This window comes from Streptopelia decaocto (assembly GCF_964273445.1).
Source record: "Streptopelia decaocto genome assembly, chromosome: 3".
Lineage (NCBI taxonomy): Eukaryota > Metazoa > Chordata > Aves > Columbiformes > Columbidae > Streptopelia > Streptopelia decaocto.
In genome coordinates this window covers 46,033,866-46,053,063 of record NC_138656.1, presented here as the reverse complement: position 1 = coordinate 46,053,063, position 19,198 = coordinate 46,033,866, and the positions used below count along the sequence as shown (strand labels likewise).

The 19,198-nt window shown below is 37.4% G+C and overlaps 1 protein-coding gene across 2 annotated transcripts in view; it reads right to left on the bottom strand.

Moving 5' to 3' along the window:
- Positions 1–6,507: 6,507 nt before the first annotated feature.
- THBS2 (thrombospondin 2) overlaps positions 6,508–19,198 on the bottom strand; it is a 35,694-nt gene continuing 23,003 nt past the window's right edge. For both annotated transcript variants that reach the window (XM_082047264.1, XM_082047263.1), the window contains exons 18-22: positions 17,676–17,903; positions 16,961–17,232; positions 15,897–15,994; positions 13,488–13,627; positions 6,508–12,863 (exon numbers count right to left, since the gene is read on the bottom strand). In XM_082047264.1, coding sequence (XP_081903390.1) covers positions 12,856–12,863; positions 13,488–13,627; positions 15,897–15,994; positions 16,961–17,232; positions 17,676–17,903 — 746 coding nt within the window. In that variant the 3' untranslated portion in view covers positions 6,508–12,855. The remainder of the gene's footprint in view (positions 12,864–13,487; positions 13,628–15,896; positions 15,995–16,960; positions 17,233–17,675; positions 17,904–19,198) is intronic.

Here is a 19,198-nt window from a genome sequence, read left to right as displayed (position 1 = left end):
CATAACGGAGTTGTTCAACTGTGGCAGTAGGTGGTCTAATGAAATATTAATACATTATAACTTCAAGGACTCCTTTGACTTCTTGTGTCATTTATCCTTCTCAAAATCATAGTGTTTACTTTGGACTGTTTTGCTGGAATTGCTCCTTGTTGTCTGATTGATTTGATGAAAAGAAGGACAAGCTGCGTCTGCCCCTTGGTCCCGTTCAATAACATAAATGTTTCTCTGAGGCTGGCAGCCTGTGCTCTCTCTAGGCACTGGTCCAGGTTTCCTCTGAGAAGCAGCTCTTTGATGACACATAACCCACTTGGAAGAGTCTTGTTGACATCACCAGAACTGTCTTTCTTTCCACAATGGTGGTAGGAGATGTAACTCAAAGAAACATGAAACACAAGAGAGGACAGGGGAAAGAATGGTCTTCCATGAGCCGCAGATCAAATGCCTTGTTTCTTCTCCAGAATCAGAAATGGATTTCTTCGAATCCAAACCAGGAAATTGAGGCTGTCGGCCCGACTGCAGTTGGGAGTCCAGCTGAGCTGCTGTTGTTTGTTTCGTGACAACAATCATTCTCAGCTAGGACCTACAGAAGACAATATGTGCTTCTAGAGGCAGCTGCTGCTGCAAAGTACTGAGTATCCTCATCTCCTTACTCTGGCTGCAGTGGGAGCTGAGAGCTTTCAGCACTTTGTTGTTAGTGATCATCACCTCATGATTAGGTTCATGGACAATTAATGCTTTCAGATATTACCACACAGAAGTGATGAAGACTTGCAAACATGCGGTTCTGATTATCATTACTGTTATAAAGAGTGACTGCTGAAACATTTATTTCCACTTTGAGTATTTGTCTGTATGTCTACTTCATTATTGGTATGCATACACAGTACAGGCTTGAAATTTGAAATCTTTGGCCAGCGGTATCTGCTGGGGACATCCTTTATTCTTACATGTCCATCTGCTGTCATGCCAAAAGTGTAAAGGGCAGTTCAGGTATAATAGTACAGTTTTTTCTCAGCATTCATGTTCTCCCAGTGTAACCATTTGTAGTGATGTTAATACACATAGTAGTTTTAGCTTAACAGTGCTAAGTAGGTAGCTGATCTCTGAAAATTCTTTAATCAGATTTAGTTTGTAGTCAGAAAGCAAATGAGCTTCTTTGTGACAAACTGTTCCAGACTAGCACTGCTGGATTGAAGCATTGCCCATCTTTTAAGACAGAATTATTTTTTACTTAAAGAAAGTACTTCTTTAGAAAGAAGGACCTCAGAAACTGCAAGAAGTAGTTAAATATTGTTAGACATCAAAGGGAAAGAGATTATAGATCTGCTAACTACAAGAAAATATTTAAGTCTTTTTGTGATTTAGTAATAAAAAGAGAATCCACATGGAAGAGAAATCTTAATCAATCTTATCTGTGCAAAAATCATAAGTACTTAATAATCGTAGAAATGTTGGTCAAATTCAGTTCTGTCAAGTCAATTAAAATTAGTCAATGAGCTTAAAAGTTCTGCTAGTGACTTACTAGCAAATGATAGACAGATAGACAGCATGATCATGCCAGCTTTGTTTTTTTGAGAAGCCAGGATTAGTAAAAAGCCTACTTCAGTTCCTAGTCCATTTTTCATTGTAAAATTGTTCTATAAGGTACAAATCATGTTCTGTATCCTTAATGGTTTATTTATTTTGACTGTTATTTTTGTTTGTTCGTTTTTCTATTTTATATTTTTGCTGTTTAGTCTACAGGCAAGGGAAATGGTTTTTGGTGAGAGAAATAAAGAAGTAGAAACCCTTAAGAAGAAGCAGCATCATGATGCTCTGCAATTGTCTGATTTTCTGATGGAGAACAGGTATCTTAGGACCAACCAGGCAGTTCTGGTAATGGTTAAAACTGATGCCAGCTCTAGACATCTGTTGGTCTAAATAGGACTACACTGACTTCCTGTGCCTGTCTAATAGTGTAGTCAGGACCCTCTCTTCCCTTAGGGTCTGTGCAACTTGATGTCCTGCATGTTGTACTAAATACAGCCTCACACATATCACTGTTCCTTTTTTTAAAGTTGGATTTAAGTTCACCACTGATATACTAACCAATTAACAGATTTTCATACTCAGTCTAATTTACTGTTGAAGCTCTGCCATTAATGATGAAGCACCTGAATCCAGTGCTTCTAGCAGGTTATGTAAGAATTTCTTTAATTTTCCATGATCTTTTATAGAGTCACAGAGTGGTTGAGGTGGGAGGGAACCTCTGCAAATTGTCTAGCCCAACCACCCTACTGCAAGTCAGAGCCAACTGGAGCAGTTGCTCAGAACTGATTTTTGGTTTAATGATGAGATTTCTTATATCCCAGCAATAGCTTGTATATCACAACAGTGTTCCTAATTCTTTAGGATATGATTTATATCTGTTCCAATATCGTTACTATTTCTAGAATGAGCAATGTCAAGTGAATGCAGCTGCCAGGATCCAGAATTGCAGCCATTTAAGTCCTTCCTTCTGGTCAGAGTCTTTTTGCCTAAGCTCAGAAATAAGTAATTAATGATTCCCTCTAACCAAATGCCTCAATGCAGGGGTGTGAGTAAAGCAAAGGTCAACTTTGATGAAGCCAGTCCAGTGAACACAGGTACTGAATCCTTCTGAATCAGAATAGTCAGAAAGAAAAACTTTCTCTGTTTGTCTGGATAAAATTAAGTGCACCTTGAAAAACCTTTATGGAATCATTTTTATACCCCAGTAAGACTACATAAGAGAAATGTTTTCACAAGACCATACCAGAAAAATATCTATAGTGTTGTAGTCACTTATGAGTGGAGCACAACAGGAAAGATGCTTTCCTTCCTCATCCTAAAGAATAGTTCTGTCAGTGCATACCTCTTTTAGCTTGGATTTGAGGTTTTCAGATTTATTTCTTCTATTTTAAACACCTAAATTAAAATAAAAAAAAAAATTGTTCTAGGAAAGCCTGTTTTTCTTCACTAGCTGAAAAGGAAGTATAAGGAGTTAGGGCAGGTGTAGATATCTGCTTCTCAGATAATTAAATCTCATTTCTGTTTTTGTTTGTTTTTTGTTTTTTTTTTCCCATTTATTTACCAGAATATCATCTGTCTCACACATCTGGAAACAGGGCATTTCTTACAGCTATAGCTGAAAATCAGGCATTGTGATATACAGACCAAATGGCCAGTCCTTTATGACCAGTATTCCTTTGGAAAATATGATTTAACAGTTACCCTCAGCTCACTGTTAATGATCACAAATCATTTCTGTTTCTATCTGTAAGAGGCTTTGGTATTTCTAAGGTATGAACATGGATCAGTGGCTTTCATTCTGATCTGAAAGGATTAAGAGAAGTTTCCCAAACAAAAAGTATGTATTTGAAAAATGCCGCCTCTGTAAGTTCAGTCCAAGGAACATAACTTCTGTATTTTATGTGTACATCTAATTTTTCAGCCTGCCTTTGCACAAGTGAAGCAAGAATTTGGCTCTCTGTTTTTATAATCTATTTAATAAAAAATACACAGGGATGAAGAAAGGCTAACAGCTGGATTCTGATGCACACAGCACAATGGTTCCCCAGGGATTCCCGCCAGGCATCTTAGGTGGTTCAGACACTGGCTGATGATCTCTGCAGACTAGATCCTATATTTCTGCAATTACTGATTATGACTTTGAGCAGAGTATTTTTCTCCCCCTGCCCACATACTTTGTGTGGCTTGTCAGTCCCTATAAAATTTTGTGCAATTTTATTCCTGCTGCTTTCCCCACGTTCATTCCTCAAAGCCACATCTGGTATGTTACATGTCTCCATCTGAGAGATTTCTGCTGGCTTTTCAAAAGCTTCAGTAAAGTGATACTAACATAGGTACTTTGAAAAAGTGGAGGCCTCTTTGCAGCACACATCATCACAATACGCCTCCATCTGCCACTGAGCAAATAAGTTTAGTACTGATTTTTCTGTCTATGCCTATTTTGAATCAGCAGCCATGCTTTTGTTAACAGGAATTTAGCAAGAGGTTAGTTTTTCATTATGATTTGCATGCAAACCCCTGTGCGTATGTGCACTCTGTACATGTCTATATGTAGGTTTGTCTATGTGCAAGTGTACTTAAAAATGGATATAGGCACATAGTGGCTGACCCAAGGTGAGCAAAATAAATATCCTTGAGCCAGTAATCAACAGAAAGCAATACACATTATTAATAGATTTTAGCAAGGTTTTGTGCCTCACAGTTGAACCACACAAACTCAGATGCCCTTCTCTTTCCTCAACCTGCAATATGTCTGTCTCATCACAAGGACTGAATTTATCCCTTTTTCCCATAGCAGCACCTCTGCCACTTGTGTGGATCCCTATCACTTTCTGAAAAAAAATAAAAAAAACCCTCTCTCTTTGATGATTAAACAATTCTCTTTATAGTATGTGCCTCATTCAGTATAAAAATACAGAGGATTTTTTTTCCAGTGTACTCCCTGAAGTTTTACCAATATCAAAGTGAAGCATCATCAATGGAAGAGAAAGAAAGATCAGGTGACAAATACATTTGACATTCACTGTTTCAAATGAGGCAAGTTTTTTTTTTTTTTAAAAATCCCTTTGGCTTAATACACTTAAAGAAGTTAATATTTAACCTGAAGAAAATTTAGAAACCCTTAAAATCCTCCATCAGGAGCTGTTCTTTCGTGTTGTGGGACCTGGCAAATAGTTGTACGGATCAGTCATAGCAGTCTTTTTGTGTTCATCCTTCTCCAGTTTCCTTCTCAGCACCTGCTAGTTTGTGACACTGGGGAACTCTGCTGCCCACCCACTTGACATTGCTGTGCACTTCCGAGAACTGTGGCAGAGAAAAAAGTATTTTCTACCTTTTCTACAGGTTATCCCCAGGAGAAATAGAACAACTTCTCATGCAATAGTGACATCACAGTGCAGAATACAAACATGTGTAAAAGCTTCAGATCATGAGATACAAAATATGAATATAGTAGGAAATTAAAATGCTCTGAGATTGTTTCCTTTTGAATTAATAACTTTTCAATGGCTTCAGTTTTATTTTACATTCCTAATACAAAACACTTGCAACATAAGAAATGTTGGGCTCTTTTCTAAAAGATGGTGTATGTCCCTGTCCTGGTTTTGTTAAAAACAAGTTTCTCTTTCAGTGAATTTTGCCTGTCAGCTAAAGCCTTCATATTAACTGCATTTTCCTGGAGAACCAGACCCATGTTTTGGTAAACATAGCAATGGAATGCAAACTTATTGATAAGCACGGATGGACATCTCGCGAGAGGGGCGACGAGTGACTAAGAAACTGACCAACTGTGTATAACATTCCATTCACGTGAATACTTTATATAAAAGTGGGAGATCACGAGGATCTCGGCCCTTTTTGCCCTTCTTTCCCTTCTGCTTATGGCCGACCTTAGGAGAGGATCTTGCTGGTCGTCCCTGAGAACTGAGGCCTAGTGAGAGACTGAATCCAGCTCCTCTTGGCTGCAGAGTCTAATCCAGGACTTTGGTGGCCGGCTCTGCAGTTGCTGAGACTTTCAAGATTGGTTTTGTATATTTTGTATTATTTTCTCTATTCTTATTAGTAGCATTAGTAAAACATCTTTAATTTTTCCAACTCTCTTCTCTCTGTTCTTCTTTCCCTCCCGATCGCCTGTCCTTAGTGGGAAGGGGGGAGAGGGAGGGGCAAAAAGGGGGAAGTGGGGGGAGAGAGGGGGTTAACAATACATCTGCCAGGGTTTTATTGTCACCCCACAATCTTAACCCTCGACAGTCCCTCAAAATTAAGAACATTTGTATGAAAAACTGGCAGTCCTTATAAGGCAAATTGTCAACATTGAATTATCCCACATGGACACACCTACGCAGAGAAATGACTAGGGCAAGAGAAGAGATAAATATGTCTCAGATACTTGTCATTTTTTACTTATTAATAAATTCACTGTGAAATGTTTACAGTTTCCTCTAAACATTAATCTTCTTGAGAGATACCAGTTCTGCATCTTGACTTATGTACATTGACAAAATCTTTTCCACATCCATCCGTAGTGTCAACATTTTAAAATTCATATAAATATTTAATCAGAACAGGACAGAAAGGTAATTTCCTTTTAATAAGAAGGCCATATGTGCAAACAGAGCATTAATTTATTTTGAAGCTACAGAAAATATTGCAGTGGTTTTCTAAGTAATTTTCTATTTCTGCAAGGACTACAAAAACTATCGTGGCTCCAACCCTGTTTTGGGAATTAGGCAGGACCTAAACAGCTGATATGAAGTAACAGCTGATATGAAATAGGTTGTGATTTACCAACTGCATTGTTAAATCACAATAATTCATTATCTGTTGGGAGAAACAAAGCAAGGAAGAAAGTATGTACATAACTATTGAGCTAAACAACGGATACTTTTTGAGAAATAGCAGCCACCACATTTTGAACTCATCCTGGACAGGAATTAAGAGGCATAAGTAACGATCCTTCACAGTGCTACAACACCACAATGCTTTGCACTGGAATTTTATTCAGAACTCTTTCAAAAAATTATTTCACCCTCTGGGACATACAGGAGCATTATGAATCCCCAGTTCATAGATGAAAAAATCAATGCTGGCATGAAAATTCTAGAAATAAACAAGTAAAACTGTTTAGATTTAATCTATCCAAATCATTAAGAAAAAAATGTTAAGGACAGCATTCAGGTGTTAAATCTGGAACCAGACTGCAGGCAGATGCATTGACATGAGGATAGGGTAAAGTATTTTAAGTATAGGCAACACAGCAGCCATGGAGCTGATCTGCAGACCTCAGTGTTTCAAATAACTCTCTGTGGGTTTAGTACATTTTCCCCCTTTTCCCGGCTGGGGAGAGCTGCTTGCAGGTTTTCTTACCCTGGCTATATCTTTGGCTGTCACAATGGGCCAAGTGAAGTCATGCCATATCTGCCAGCTCTTGTTTTCAGTAACTCAGTTGTACTATTTCTCTCGTCAGAAAGCCGTCAATGCCCACCACAGATTAATTTGCTTGGTCTCCACTCTCCAGCTCTAAAGTACTCAAGTTTCAACAGCACAGAATGTCTTAACCATTGGTAGCCACTGCTCCTGAATATCTGTTAAAGCAATCCGAGATTTTGGTTTTGCCAGATCCTGAATCATTGTCTCTTTATAATAGGCAGATCCATCACTAAAATTTCTACTGGATGGTGTTGCTTCTTTCAAGAAGGAAGCAGCAACAACTCCAGGAAGAAAACTAGACTGAATGTTCAATCAGAAGACTGTCTGAGAGAAACCTGCCTTGCATGAAACTAAAAACTCTGGATTTTTTTTTTTTCACTTATCTAAAGAGGCATTGGTCAAGAATTATCCATTGTAGCAGCTGACAGTATCTGCAGCTTTTCACCCTGTCCTTTGTTTTCCTTTATGTCAGGATGATTTAAAGAGAGGAAATCAGCTCACAAAGAGAGTGTCAAGACAATATCTCCTAAAAGTTACTCAATTATTATGTAATCTCAATGACTAAAAAGAATTTCCAAGTTGAGTTGCCTTGTTACAGCTGTTGCTAAGATTTGAAGTGTGATTTGCAATGCATGCCTCTACCATCAAGAGACTGCTGCATTCAGTACTGTTGAAAAGAGTCCAAAAATGTCAGCAACAGTCCAGAAATGTCTGAAAAGAGGTTCACTAGCTTCTAAACAAACATCATACATTTTCACATCTAGGTCTACAAATCTAAGTCTATCAAGATGAATGGGTAACGTTCAATGACTGTCGATGAGATAAAAGGTTGTAAAAGATCTGTCTAAATTATTTGCCTGATACCAACTGTGGCTGGTAGCAGATGGCTAGGGAAATCATTAATAACAAGACAAGCACAAAATGACCCTTATCCTTTGCAAAATATGTAGATTTCTCTGTGTGTGTGTGTCTGTGTGCATATGTCTATGCAAGAGCTAGACTTGGAGAAGGCCATAACCATGGGTAGCATCCTGTACTCAAGCAAAATTGCAACGTGACAGCTGATCTTTTCAGCAAGAAGAGGAAATTTGATGTACTGCATGTATCCATTACAGACACATGCACACAAGCAGTAAAAGCAAAGCAGAATATTTTTTTTCTAACATGAAGTTTCATTATGAAATATATACTATTCACTCCTTCCCAAAGCCTGTGAGAAATAAAGCCTGTCAATGAAATTAAACAGTAATCAACCTGAAACTAGTAGAAGGAAATTTATACTTTATATCATGTATAATCAACATCCAGAACTCTGAATAGGCTGAGAAATGAGATTAAAAACCCAAGATACTTATATGAACAACAATAATATTTGCAGTTATATTAGTGCAAAATAAGCCATGCATGTACGAAGACAGAAACCACCCATTAACTGCCTGGGGCTAGGAATGATGTTTTTCTTCCAAGTATGCTAATGTATGATTTTTAGTAATAAAGATTTTACACCTTCCTCTGGTGCATTTGATATAGGCAGCTTTCAAATAGCAGGATAATGGATTTGGTTTAATCCGTCTCAGGTTTCTTTTGCTTCAAAGTTCCCCATCCTAATCTACAAGGGTGGTCTTCTCCACATTGGGAACAACACTGTGCCAAGTTATTACATAGTAATTTATTTTTCAAATGGCTTTAGAGAGCAGATGTTCCCATGCGAGCATTAGAGCTCTTCCTCTATGGGGGTTTGCAGCACAAGTTGAAACCTGTATCTCATCCAGATATCACTCAAGTCCATAGGAAAACTCCCACTGAGCTGACCAAGATAAGGATTTGGCCCAGTGACTGTGACAGTGTGTTCAGCTTCTGCCCCTATTGTGTAGCTAGCAAGGAGTAGACACAGATGTTAGCATTCATGATACTAATATTTGGGCTACCTGATGTGCAAAATCACAGGTATAATCCTTGGGTGGATTTTTTTCCTTCCTTTCTGGAAGAAACTGTGGTAAATGTATTGGTCTTATAAAGGACAAATCCTTAAACGCTATGAGTTCAGCTTAACTTTTCAGAATTCAGAGGCTTACCCAAGGTTTATTGGAAAAAAACATGTTTTAAAAATGATCAAGAAGTCTCGCCAGTAATTAATTTTGGGGGAGTTCAGGATTTCATTATTTTCTGTTTTTTTGGCTGGCCCAGAAGCACAAGATACATAAAACTTAACAAAAGGATTTTAAAAGGGAGGAAATTTATCACTGACTTTTAGTAGAGGTGAGCCTCATGCTCAGGAGAATAAAAAAAATTCTGCCTTGTATCATGCAGGAGTCAGGAGCAGCATCAGCACCTGCTCCATTCTACTTCCCCTTGTGAGAAAAACAGCATCTGCAGGGATTTCAGGACTTCTTCTTCCATAGCCATTTCTCTCTCTGAATCAGAAGTGCAGAGGCTGACAAAAATTTAAATATGTGTTTTTCCCAGATCACCCAAATATTCCTGAATATCTTCAAAAGCCTGTTAGAACAATGGGCAGAGGTCAGAGGATGTTACCGCTTTATGTGAACCTGCTTATTCACAAAAAAATATTCGCTGCTTTTGGTATTTCCCTTTCTTTTTCTCAAAGAACCTGTACTAGTACTGAAGTGTTGCTGTTATAGTTTCATGTGTTTACACTAGTTTTATTTCCCTGCATCTGTTTTACTGGGTTTTGTTTTGTTGTCATGAAGGGTTTTGGGTTTTTTTCCCTTCAAATCGTCACTAAGTGTTTACGCTCAAAACTCTCCTATAGATCCATATCAGAGACTTACATGGAATTCTTGAGAATGTGTGTAACAGGATCTCTATCACTCTATTACCTAAACAATGTCAATCATTGATGTCCTTGCAGCATAAATAGAAAAAAGCCACCACTCTACAAGACTGAACATCTCTGTTAGTTTAAAGGACTCGTCAAAAGATTGTGCTGAAGACTACATGGCTTTCTTGTGTAACGTTGTGACTACTGGCACTGGAACCAAAAGCCAAGGAAACCAAATAGCTGGGATGACTGTAAAACCAAGAGAAGCAAATACTTGGGAGATTCATGAAGTCAATAAAAGTTAATGGTTGGGATATTTATAAGAGAATATGACTTGAGTTCACACTTCCAAACTGCCACTTTGGAATGCTGGGCATTCTTACTTTCCCTAATCCAATTCAAATTCCTCTCCCTGGGAGCAGTTCATACTCAGGGCAAAGACCCCTCAGGCTAAGAATTTTTTCTTCTATTTTATTGTTTGGTTAGTGATGATTCACTGGTTCCTGAAATTCTCCAGCAGGAAGGCAATCCTCGCTCGCACCATCAAAACCCAGTAACTCTGATGGGACTCACAGTGGAACCAGTTACAGAATAGGGTCATGTATTTGTTCAAACACATTGGCCAAGACACGATACAGTGAATGTGCATACGAGTCTAGCAAGAAAAAGAAGTAGGACCAAAATTTCTGAGTTGCAATGCCATAAACAAAACTTGGGATAATTTAACAGATAAAGACCTGAGAGAATGATTTCTTGTAACAGAGACTAGGAAATCTGCTGTTTACAGTCAGTGATGTGTCACCAAGCAACAAATTTGCTGATTTGCTTGAAACAAACTGGTTTATAGCAAGGCTTATGTAACTGAGGGCTTTGGGGAATTTAACATTTTCTTTATAAAAACATTTTAAACTATAAAAAAGGTAAAGAGAATTTTGTTTATAAAACCTTTTTACAGTTTATTTCCTATCATTAATTTCTTAAAATATATATATATAAAAATGAGGATCTGACTAAATGAATCAGGACGTTAAACAATAAAGTTCCGTCCATGTAAACAAATAAATAATTATTTACAATCTTTGGCAAAATAAAATGAATTTTCATTGATCTCTCACACACACTTGCAAGGAAAAAAAAATGAAAAAGAAATTTAAAAAATCATAAATAATTTACATAGAATAGGAAAATTATCATACAGTCCAAATATTAACATCTACTTCCCCCACACTGATGTCTTTCTCTGACAAAACAAAAAACCCTACACAGCCATTACAATCATTACATTTAATGAAGCCACCCTCCCTTCTGCTTGGGACTTGGGTATACAATTTGAAACACCAAAAGTAAGAAACTGAAATATTTAAAAACCTCATGAAGAGGATTTTGGGGGATAAAAAAAAAAATAATAAAGCAACAAAACAAAATTGAAACAAAAGGAAAAAAGGATTTCATAATATGAACACTATAAAATGTGCAATACAGCCAGCAACTGTGGAATCTTTTCTAATGAATATAGCAACAAAATCTGTTCCAAGGGAGAAAAAGTTGATTCAACATGTAGCTCACTGTGCCCTATAAGAAAGCAGAGGTACTGTATTATTCCATTAGTTAACCCACCTATGAATAAAATTACACCAGCATGTGTTCTGTCTGTGAACATACCTCATACAATTTAAACAAAGCAAAACAAAATGTTTAACATGTTTATACTATTGTATATCTGAGTAACTGTTTTATCTGTTTATAATAAACACTGGTATCCCTTCAGCATTATTTAAGTTCTATATACAGCAGACATAGGTAACAATACAAAATATTAGAATTAGGATAACTGGATATATGTTAAGGTTCCATTTATAAATTCCTTATTATTTTTCATTTAACATTAAAGCGTACATGAATATAACCCACGAAACTATACTTAAGTGTATACCATGCTTTGACAATATCTACACATTGTGATAGGCTTTAAAAAATAGCTTTAAAATATCATTATTTGTGAATGTATTACTGAAGCGTTACATGGCATGCTTTAAAATAAATTATCAGAGAAGGTAGCTTGGTGTGATAATCATAATAAATACTAACAAAATGTTTATAAATGGAACCTTAAATTCATATGTTACCAAATTAAGTAATAGTGGCATTGCCACCTTTTCAAAAACCCACATCAGGATTCAGGATGTCAAAGTGCTTTTTGCAGCCCAGGTGGGAAAGCAGTACAGGTTCATTTTGCTCCACATGTTCATGGTATATTATTTATTACAAGGGAATGCAAAATATAATGGAAATGGAACAACTGGAAATAATTTTTTGAAAGTCAGACAACACTGACAGCTTTGGATGTTTAAATGAATCTTCTGTTTCATATGGGAGTTTCTAGTTCAGTTCTGTTTGGCCTGAATTAAGCTTCTACTAGACAATGCTTTAGGTTGCAAATTTCACATTTTTATAAACTAATTTTAGTGGGTGTTATTAAGAGCATCCTCATCAGTGAAATAACATATTTTTGAATCAAGAAGTGTTCATAATCTATCTTTAACATCCAACGGCATTTTCATTGTCATTACGGATACTGTTGGTGTGGCCCTCCATTACTTTGCTAAAGTTAGACCCAGAGGCTTTGTGTTGCTGAAGCCCCATCCTGATCAGAGCAAGGAATTGTCAACAATACACCTAAAAAGTTATTCGAACACATTTTTCCTCACTTAAAGACAATGACTGATAAACATCACCCCTCTCTTTTTCTCCATATATATAAATATATAAGTACATTTTAAAATGTAAACGTCATTCCTTAGAAAAGACAAATAAACAAACAAACATGTTTTGCTAAGTTTTCACTCTACAAAAGTGTTCTAATGTATCAATCTGCTTTTGCTTCAGTGGTGGGTTGGACGCTCACATTTAGGTTTCATTAGTCCTGGCTGTGAGAAGGCACTTAGGTGGAGGGATGGTTGACGCACCCCGGGCAGCTGGGAGGTACCTGGTGAGTGGAGCACGAGGACAGAGGACAGGAGGCACACAAAAATAGAAACTGGGAGTACCAGGATGTGTTGAGGTGTCTAGGTTGCATAGCATTTACAGTATTTTGCTGGTAATGCAGCAACCATTGCTCAAGCATCTGAAAGAAACGGGAAAAAAGATATTAATAGTAGTCATTTTATTTCATCAGGAAATTAACCACACAAGAACCGAATTCCATCATGATACAGTATGGGGATGCAGCACAAAGAATCCTGCTCTGCATTTTCCTACAAATGTGAGGACATTTATAGAAAAAGAGGTATCTGCCTATATAGATAGACACACACATACCTGTATGTGCACCTACATATCTAAATGCATACAAAAAAAAATTCACATGTAAGAAAATCCGAGAAAGCATTACTGTGTATCAAAACATTTCAAACAAGGCACTACAGACAGATATGCTCATTAAAAATATCTGCTCTCTCCTTTATGCCTCTTGAAAGAGTGGTGATTCAGAGTAGCTCTCTGCCCGCAGGACACACTGAAATAGCCTACAAATAAAAGTGGATATACAGAGAATTCCAAATGCATATCTTGCTCAGAGATTTCTATCTCATTTTTTCCAGGTGGGTAGTATTAAACATCTGGGTGTTGTTACTCCAGTTGGGATGACTACAGGGCCAAAGGGCGTTCACGGTAATTCAATAAAACAAGGTTTCCTCCATGCTGTGTTGTCAAAGGCTTCAGCATTTTCCAGACATTTTGGGTAACTAACCTCTGCATTCATATTTGAGGTCAGAGAAATAGACCATCTCTTGAGAGAAGACAAAAAGACCTAATCGTCCACCAGCAAAGGTTGTATCATAGATGGGTCCAGAATCCACCATGACTTGTTTCCCTTCATACACTAAGACTCTGTAAAGAGAAACATAATTTAAGTTAGACAAGGATGATAACACAGTGTCCAGTGCTAAGGGCTGGTAACAGTTCCCAGGAACTGAAACAGAATTAATTTTAACAAGGCACCACAAAATCCAACTTCATTGTAAGGATCACTTCTCATCTCTATCTCACGCCCACCTGGCTGGCAGCCATAGCACATTAATCAGAAGCAGCAGAGCTGTTCCATAAGTGATTTTATGCACACCATCTGCAAAGTATTTCCTAATTCTTTATTTAGAACAGTCATGTCTCCTGGAATGAACTATGTCATGTACTAGCATTCACTGATAAGCCCCTGTCCCTGTGAACTCAGAGGTTAGCACAAGACCTCACCACATCACTTAGCAAAGTTTTCTTTACATTTGTGTAAATGGCTGATTTATTTATCTTGAAGTACAAGGGCCAACATCAGAAATTGGAAGAACCATCCCTTTAGAGTCAAACAAAACATTAACTGGAGACATGCTGAATCTCCATTTCTGACATTTTCAGAGCTTAATCAAAGCTGGAAGGATTTGAACACAAACAGCTAGACTAATAATAAATTGGAAATTGGAAAAGGAGAACTTGGGATTTTTGTTTGTTTGCTTTTGGGTTTTTTTAGTGTTTCAGGCTACACCCTGGAGCCAAAAGACCTCCAAAGACACTTCCTCATTTTCCTTCTTTAGCAGATAGACTGCACTTCCTTGAACTTGGATTCTCTACTTCTCATGGGAGACCTTGAGATAGGCAAGGTTCTTAGGCTCTCAGTCTTTTAAAATAGCTTTGAGACAAATGAGAAATTACTCTATAGCCTGCTAATTAGAGCAATCTCTGGAGGAAGGGATTATGGTTCTGCTTCAGTTGACAATACATTAGTTATACAAAGCAGAATAGCTAAACATGAGGGTGAACACACTTGAGCAGCTTCCTATAACTCAAGGGTTGTAGACAGATATCTACTTAGCCAGAAATGCATATCCAGCATGTGCTCTACCTTGAAGAGTTTTATTTTCTGAAGAGTGCCCAAAGACAAGTACAAAAATGCTCCCTGAGAACACTATTTAAGGGATGGTAAAAAGAACAGAAAAAAAATGGCAGGTTTTCATGGTCATGTAACCCTATTTAATGTTATTCTCAAAACTTCAAGAACCCAAAACACATGGGAAGAGTTTAATAAATTATTCATCCCACAAAGAAAAAAAAAAAAGCAGCTCTAACCATGTTAACACTAAATTGCTATTTCTTTACAAATAAAATGGTTTCATGACTGTATTAGTGAAATAATTTTATTTTATTTATTTATTTTCTACAAAAACACACTAAAATGACGGAATTTAATGTCCTGGACCATAGAATTTGTTAAGCTTGATTAATCTAATGGGATGCTAATTGAAATGTGCTTTGTCTGACACTAATTATATTTGACAAAAAAAGATAGAGGTAACAGCAACATGAATGAAAACCTGAAGTTTCCCTTTGACCTGTATCAGTCAATGCTTTGCACTGCAATATTTTGATGCATAAAAAATCCTCTTCTTTTTTTGAAGAAAAATATAACTTAGTTTATACGAATTTGTCTTTCACAGCCAAATGAAACTCCTCTGCTCATAAGCACAAACAAGAGGTCAGACTCTGTCCCATGGAAAATGTCCTTTACAGCTACAGTAGTTAGTAGAAGATAAAACTGACATGCATAGTTAATGCTCATTCTTTGGAACATCAGATAAACAGCTGGGCTCTAAGGAAAGTCATATGCCACAGCTCCTAGCTGTGTGCATCACAGATGTGCTCATGGCTTCTTCTGCAGTATCGCGTATAAGCCACTATGGGAGACAGGATGCTGAAGTAGACAGGCCATTGGCCTAGTTCCCTGTGGCAATTCTGATATTTCTAATTAATTTCATTCATTCACATTCCAGAGGCTGGGGAGGAATCTCATGTTCTAATCTTGCTTTAAGTTTTGGTCAGGAATTTTTGGTCCCTTTACAGCAGAGCTATTGAGAAATAATTTTATTTTTCCTTTAATTTAAAAATATTTAGCTGATGTAAATATTGAACCACCCAGACTAAATTAAATCCATATGAAAAGGGGAAAAAACCTTATTCTAAAGGTAACAAAATGTCCCCAAGATATTGGAAAAACACTGTCACATACATCTCACCATTATCAGATCTAACAAAGAAACTGCTAACACAGCTTTCACGTCAGAGACAACAATTTTGCAACTAGAAAATATAGAGGTGCAGAAACATTTCTTACTTTATTAATCCTGTTTTAGGCCTATGAATCAAATGCCACCTGTAAGCAGTATAATCTTTCCAGCCAATGTTCTTGGGATCATGCCACAAAGTGCGCACCTACAGGAGGAATATAAATGCCTTATTAGAAACAGACTGTGCTCCAGTAACTGCACATTCACTACAGTAACCATAGATTCAGTTAAAACTTATTTGCTACACAGGCATGAACCTGAAAATAGTGTTCAACTTTTGATGATCATGATGATCACCAAATGATCACCAAACCTATTTTACAGGGCAACAGTAATGAAAATTTCTGTCTTAAATTGTTGATCGGTTACCCATCTGTAGTTTCATAGCTGGAGTCACTGAAGACCATTTCAACATTGAACTTGACTTCCCTTGGGAACTGCTGCCTGTTTGCACATACAAACCCACGCTGCCCGAGTCAATACTACTTTTCCACACTGTAGGAGTGCCTCCACCTAAGGAGGGGGACTGCAGCTTGCACAGATGTTACTGCCTGTGGCTTGCTCCTTGCAATCTCTTGCACTCAGTTAAGGTTCTTTTCCTGCAAGGAGCTCAACACTGCAAAACTCCTATCCACATGTGAAGCTTCATTTCTAAAAGGCACAAGTTTCTTCCATGGCTGGGCCCTATTTGAAACAGCAGCAGTTTTTCTCTCTCTTTGTTTTCATTTCTTTTCTCTTTGGCTGTCACTGGTTACTGAACTCTAAACCATGTATAATTCAAATGAGCTGGAATGCCGAAGAAGTAAGTGCCAATATAGAGATTCACAAAGGATTTGTGGATAACCGAGACCTCTAACTCCTTTTTCTTTGGACCACACCACATCTCCCTTTCATATGTGTAATTTTTTCCACTCATAATTTTTTACACATGTGATGTTTTCTTTGAAACACAATACAAATGTCATTATTGACATTAGTAACATGGGAATTCAAGAAAATCTGATAAACATCTGTGACAATTGAGGTGTGAAAAGAAATTCTTTTCGAGACACCTCCCTTTTTAAAAAAATATTAGTCATGCATCATTGGCCTGAACTTTTAAATCTCTCACCTGTCCAGGGGTGTTTCCTGTGTGCCACAGCGCATTTCTCAAGTGTTCACCAGCACCAGTTGTTGAATTCACTACTTTGAGTGACACACCAGAATAGCCATAAGCCCTGGTGGGTTTGTCCTCCCAGTAGGTCTGAGTGACCTGCTTCCACATCAGAACATAAAACCGACTGCTGGACTGGTAGCCAAACACAAAGCCGGCATAGTCATCATCGCGGTCTGTGTTAACATAGAATGTCCCACTAAAGTCAACGGAGCTGAACTCATCATAGCCTGTGAGAGGACAGAAGAGACAAACCATTAAGTTAAAATGCTGGGTCCCAGATCTAGCCTGAGTTTTACCAGGTATCATAAATTATCTTTTTCTGTTTTCTTTCCTGCGGGATAGGAGGTAATGAAACTTGCCTACCTATGGCATAGAGGCTTCTGGAGAGAAATAAGTTGTTTACAAGTGATGTTGAAGACAGCAGGCACTATACTTATATCAGGTTCTTCAATGGGGTATTTTGTATGTGTCACAGTAGGAGATGAGATGAATGGTCAAAGGCAAACCGCATTAAGCTGATTTTAATTTGAGCATATATACTATGCCCATGTGTCAGACCAAAGCTTGCAGCACAAAAAAAGGTGTGTATGCATACTTTTTTTTTTTCCTTTCCTTGTCACCAGCTCATTGGTTAGTTTTCCAAAAATGATGGCTGACATATGATACTCACCTACAGCTATTCCAGGATCAGAGTTGGCAGTCTGCACCAGTTCCTTGCCTTGGTGGCGAATAACCCAGTTGGGATCAATCTGAGCTGTTCCCTTGGGGTCCAGGGGGACCATCTGGAACTTTCTGAAATCAGTTTCACTGATGGCATTGTTTTCGGGGCATACATCATAAATATCTGGGACACTGTCATTGTCAAAGTCATCTTTGCAAATATCACCTCTACCATCACCTATAAGAAATGTAAATAAGCAAATGCAACTTTTAGCAATTTATTCAGTCTTCCTAAAAGCTCTACCACTGACAGAAGATATTTATGATACATATGAGTATGTTATTCTCTTGTTTCTCAAAGAACGCTCCAAATGACTCCAGAGAAGGCTTCAGTCCTGAATGTCTATTTGAATTGTTGCTCATAATGACTATAAGAAGTCATCAACTTAAATCGGGGCCAAAGTTGTTGTTAATGAAATTGTCTTGTCAATGATCAATCTGGCCCCAGTCTATACATTGCTTTAGAATCAGGGTGAGATAAGGTGGAAGTTTGCTATGTGGATGTAATTCACTAATGCTTGCATTACATTTTCAGTTTGATTTGTCCCAGATGTGGACACAACACCAGATTTTAATATGTGGATACAACACCACATTTTAATATGTGCAGTGAATTAATTCAAACAATAGAATTAAAATCTGTATCTTTCTGCATGTTACTAAATCCTTATATACTACTGAAGATATTAAACTTTTTTGAGACAATTTTATCATTGTCTCAAGATTCCTTCATGAACATTCCATCTAAGGTGCTTCAGATTGCAAAAGCATCACCTCTATATCAAAAGAAAGTGGGGACAATATTGCAGTAAAATATGCAAACATGTTTAGTCACACTTTCACTTATGGGTAGGATAATTTGTCTTAGAAAAATTTAGCACTTCAAAAACTGTAAGAAAATAGAAAGAAGCACTGTATCCAACAGTACTGGCCTTGGAGGAATGGAAATATTGAGTTTTGTTATATGATCACATGAAGTTTTTTAGAGACCCTAAAAATACATCCACACAGCTCAGCTACAGTTGTGCTTCTGCTCAATGCTTCTACTAGGATCAATATTTTTTTTAAATTAAAAATTATTCCCTTAATTTATCCATAACATTGGTAGAAACCAGATGTGACTTGCCTTGAATAGCAGCTGGTAAAAGGAGGCATATAAAAAAAAAATCTATTTGTCAATGCCACTGCTATTCAGTGTTATTCAGAGGCATACAATAGTACAAACACTTGAAAATAAAGTAGAAAAACTTGGCTACACAAGTATAGAAAAAATTCACAAACGGTTCTGATTTTTACAACAGAAACCACTGGATATTACACTGGGTACTAATGTAAAACCAGAACTGTCAGCTAATTTGTTTCTACCCTCATGTAGCATCAACTTTTGTGTGTGCATGTATGTGTGTTTGTGACCGCTCTAAAAACATGGGAATTAACACAATGGGAAACAGCAATGATTCAGCTCATTCAACA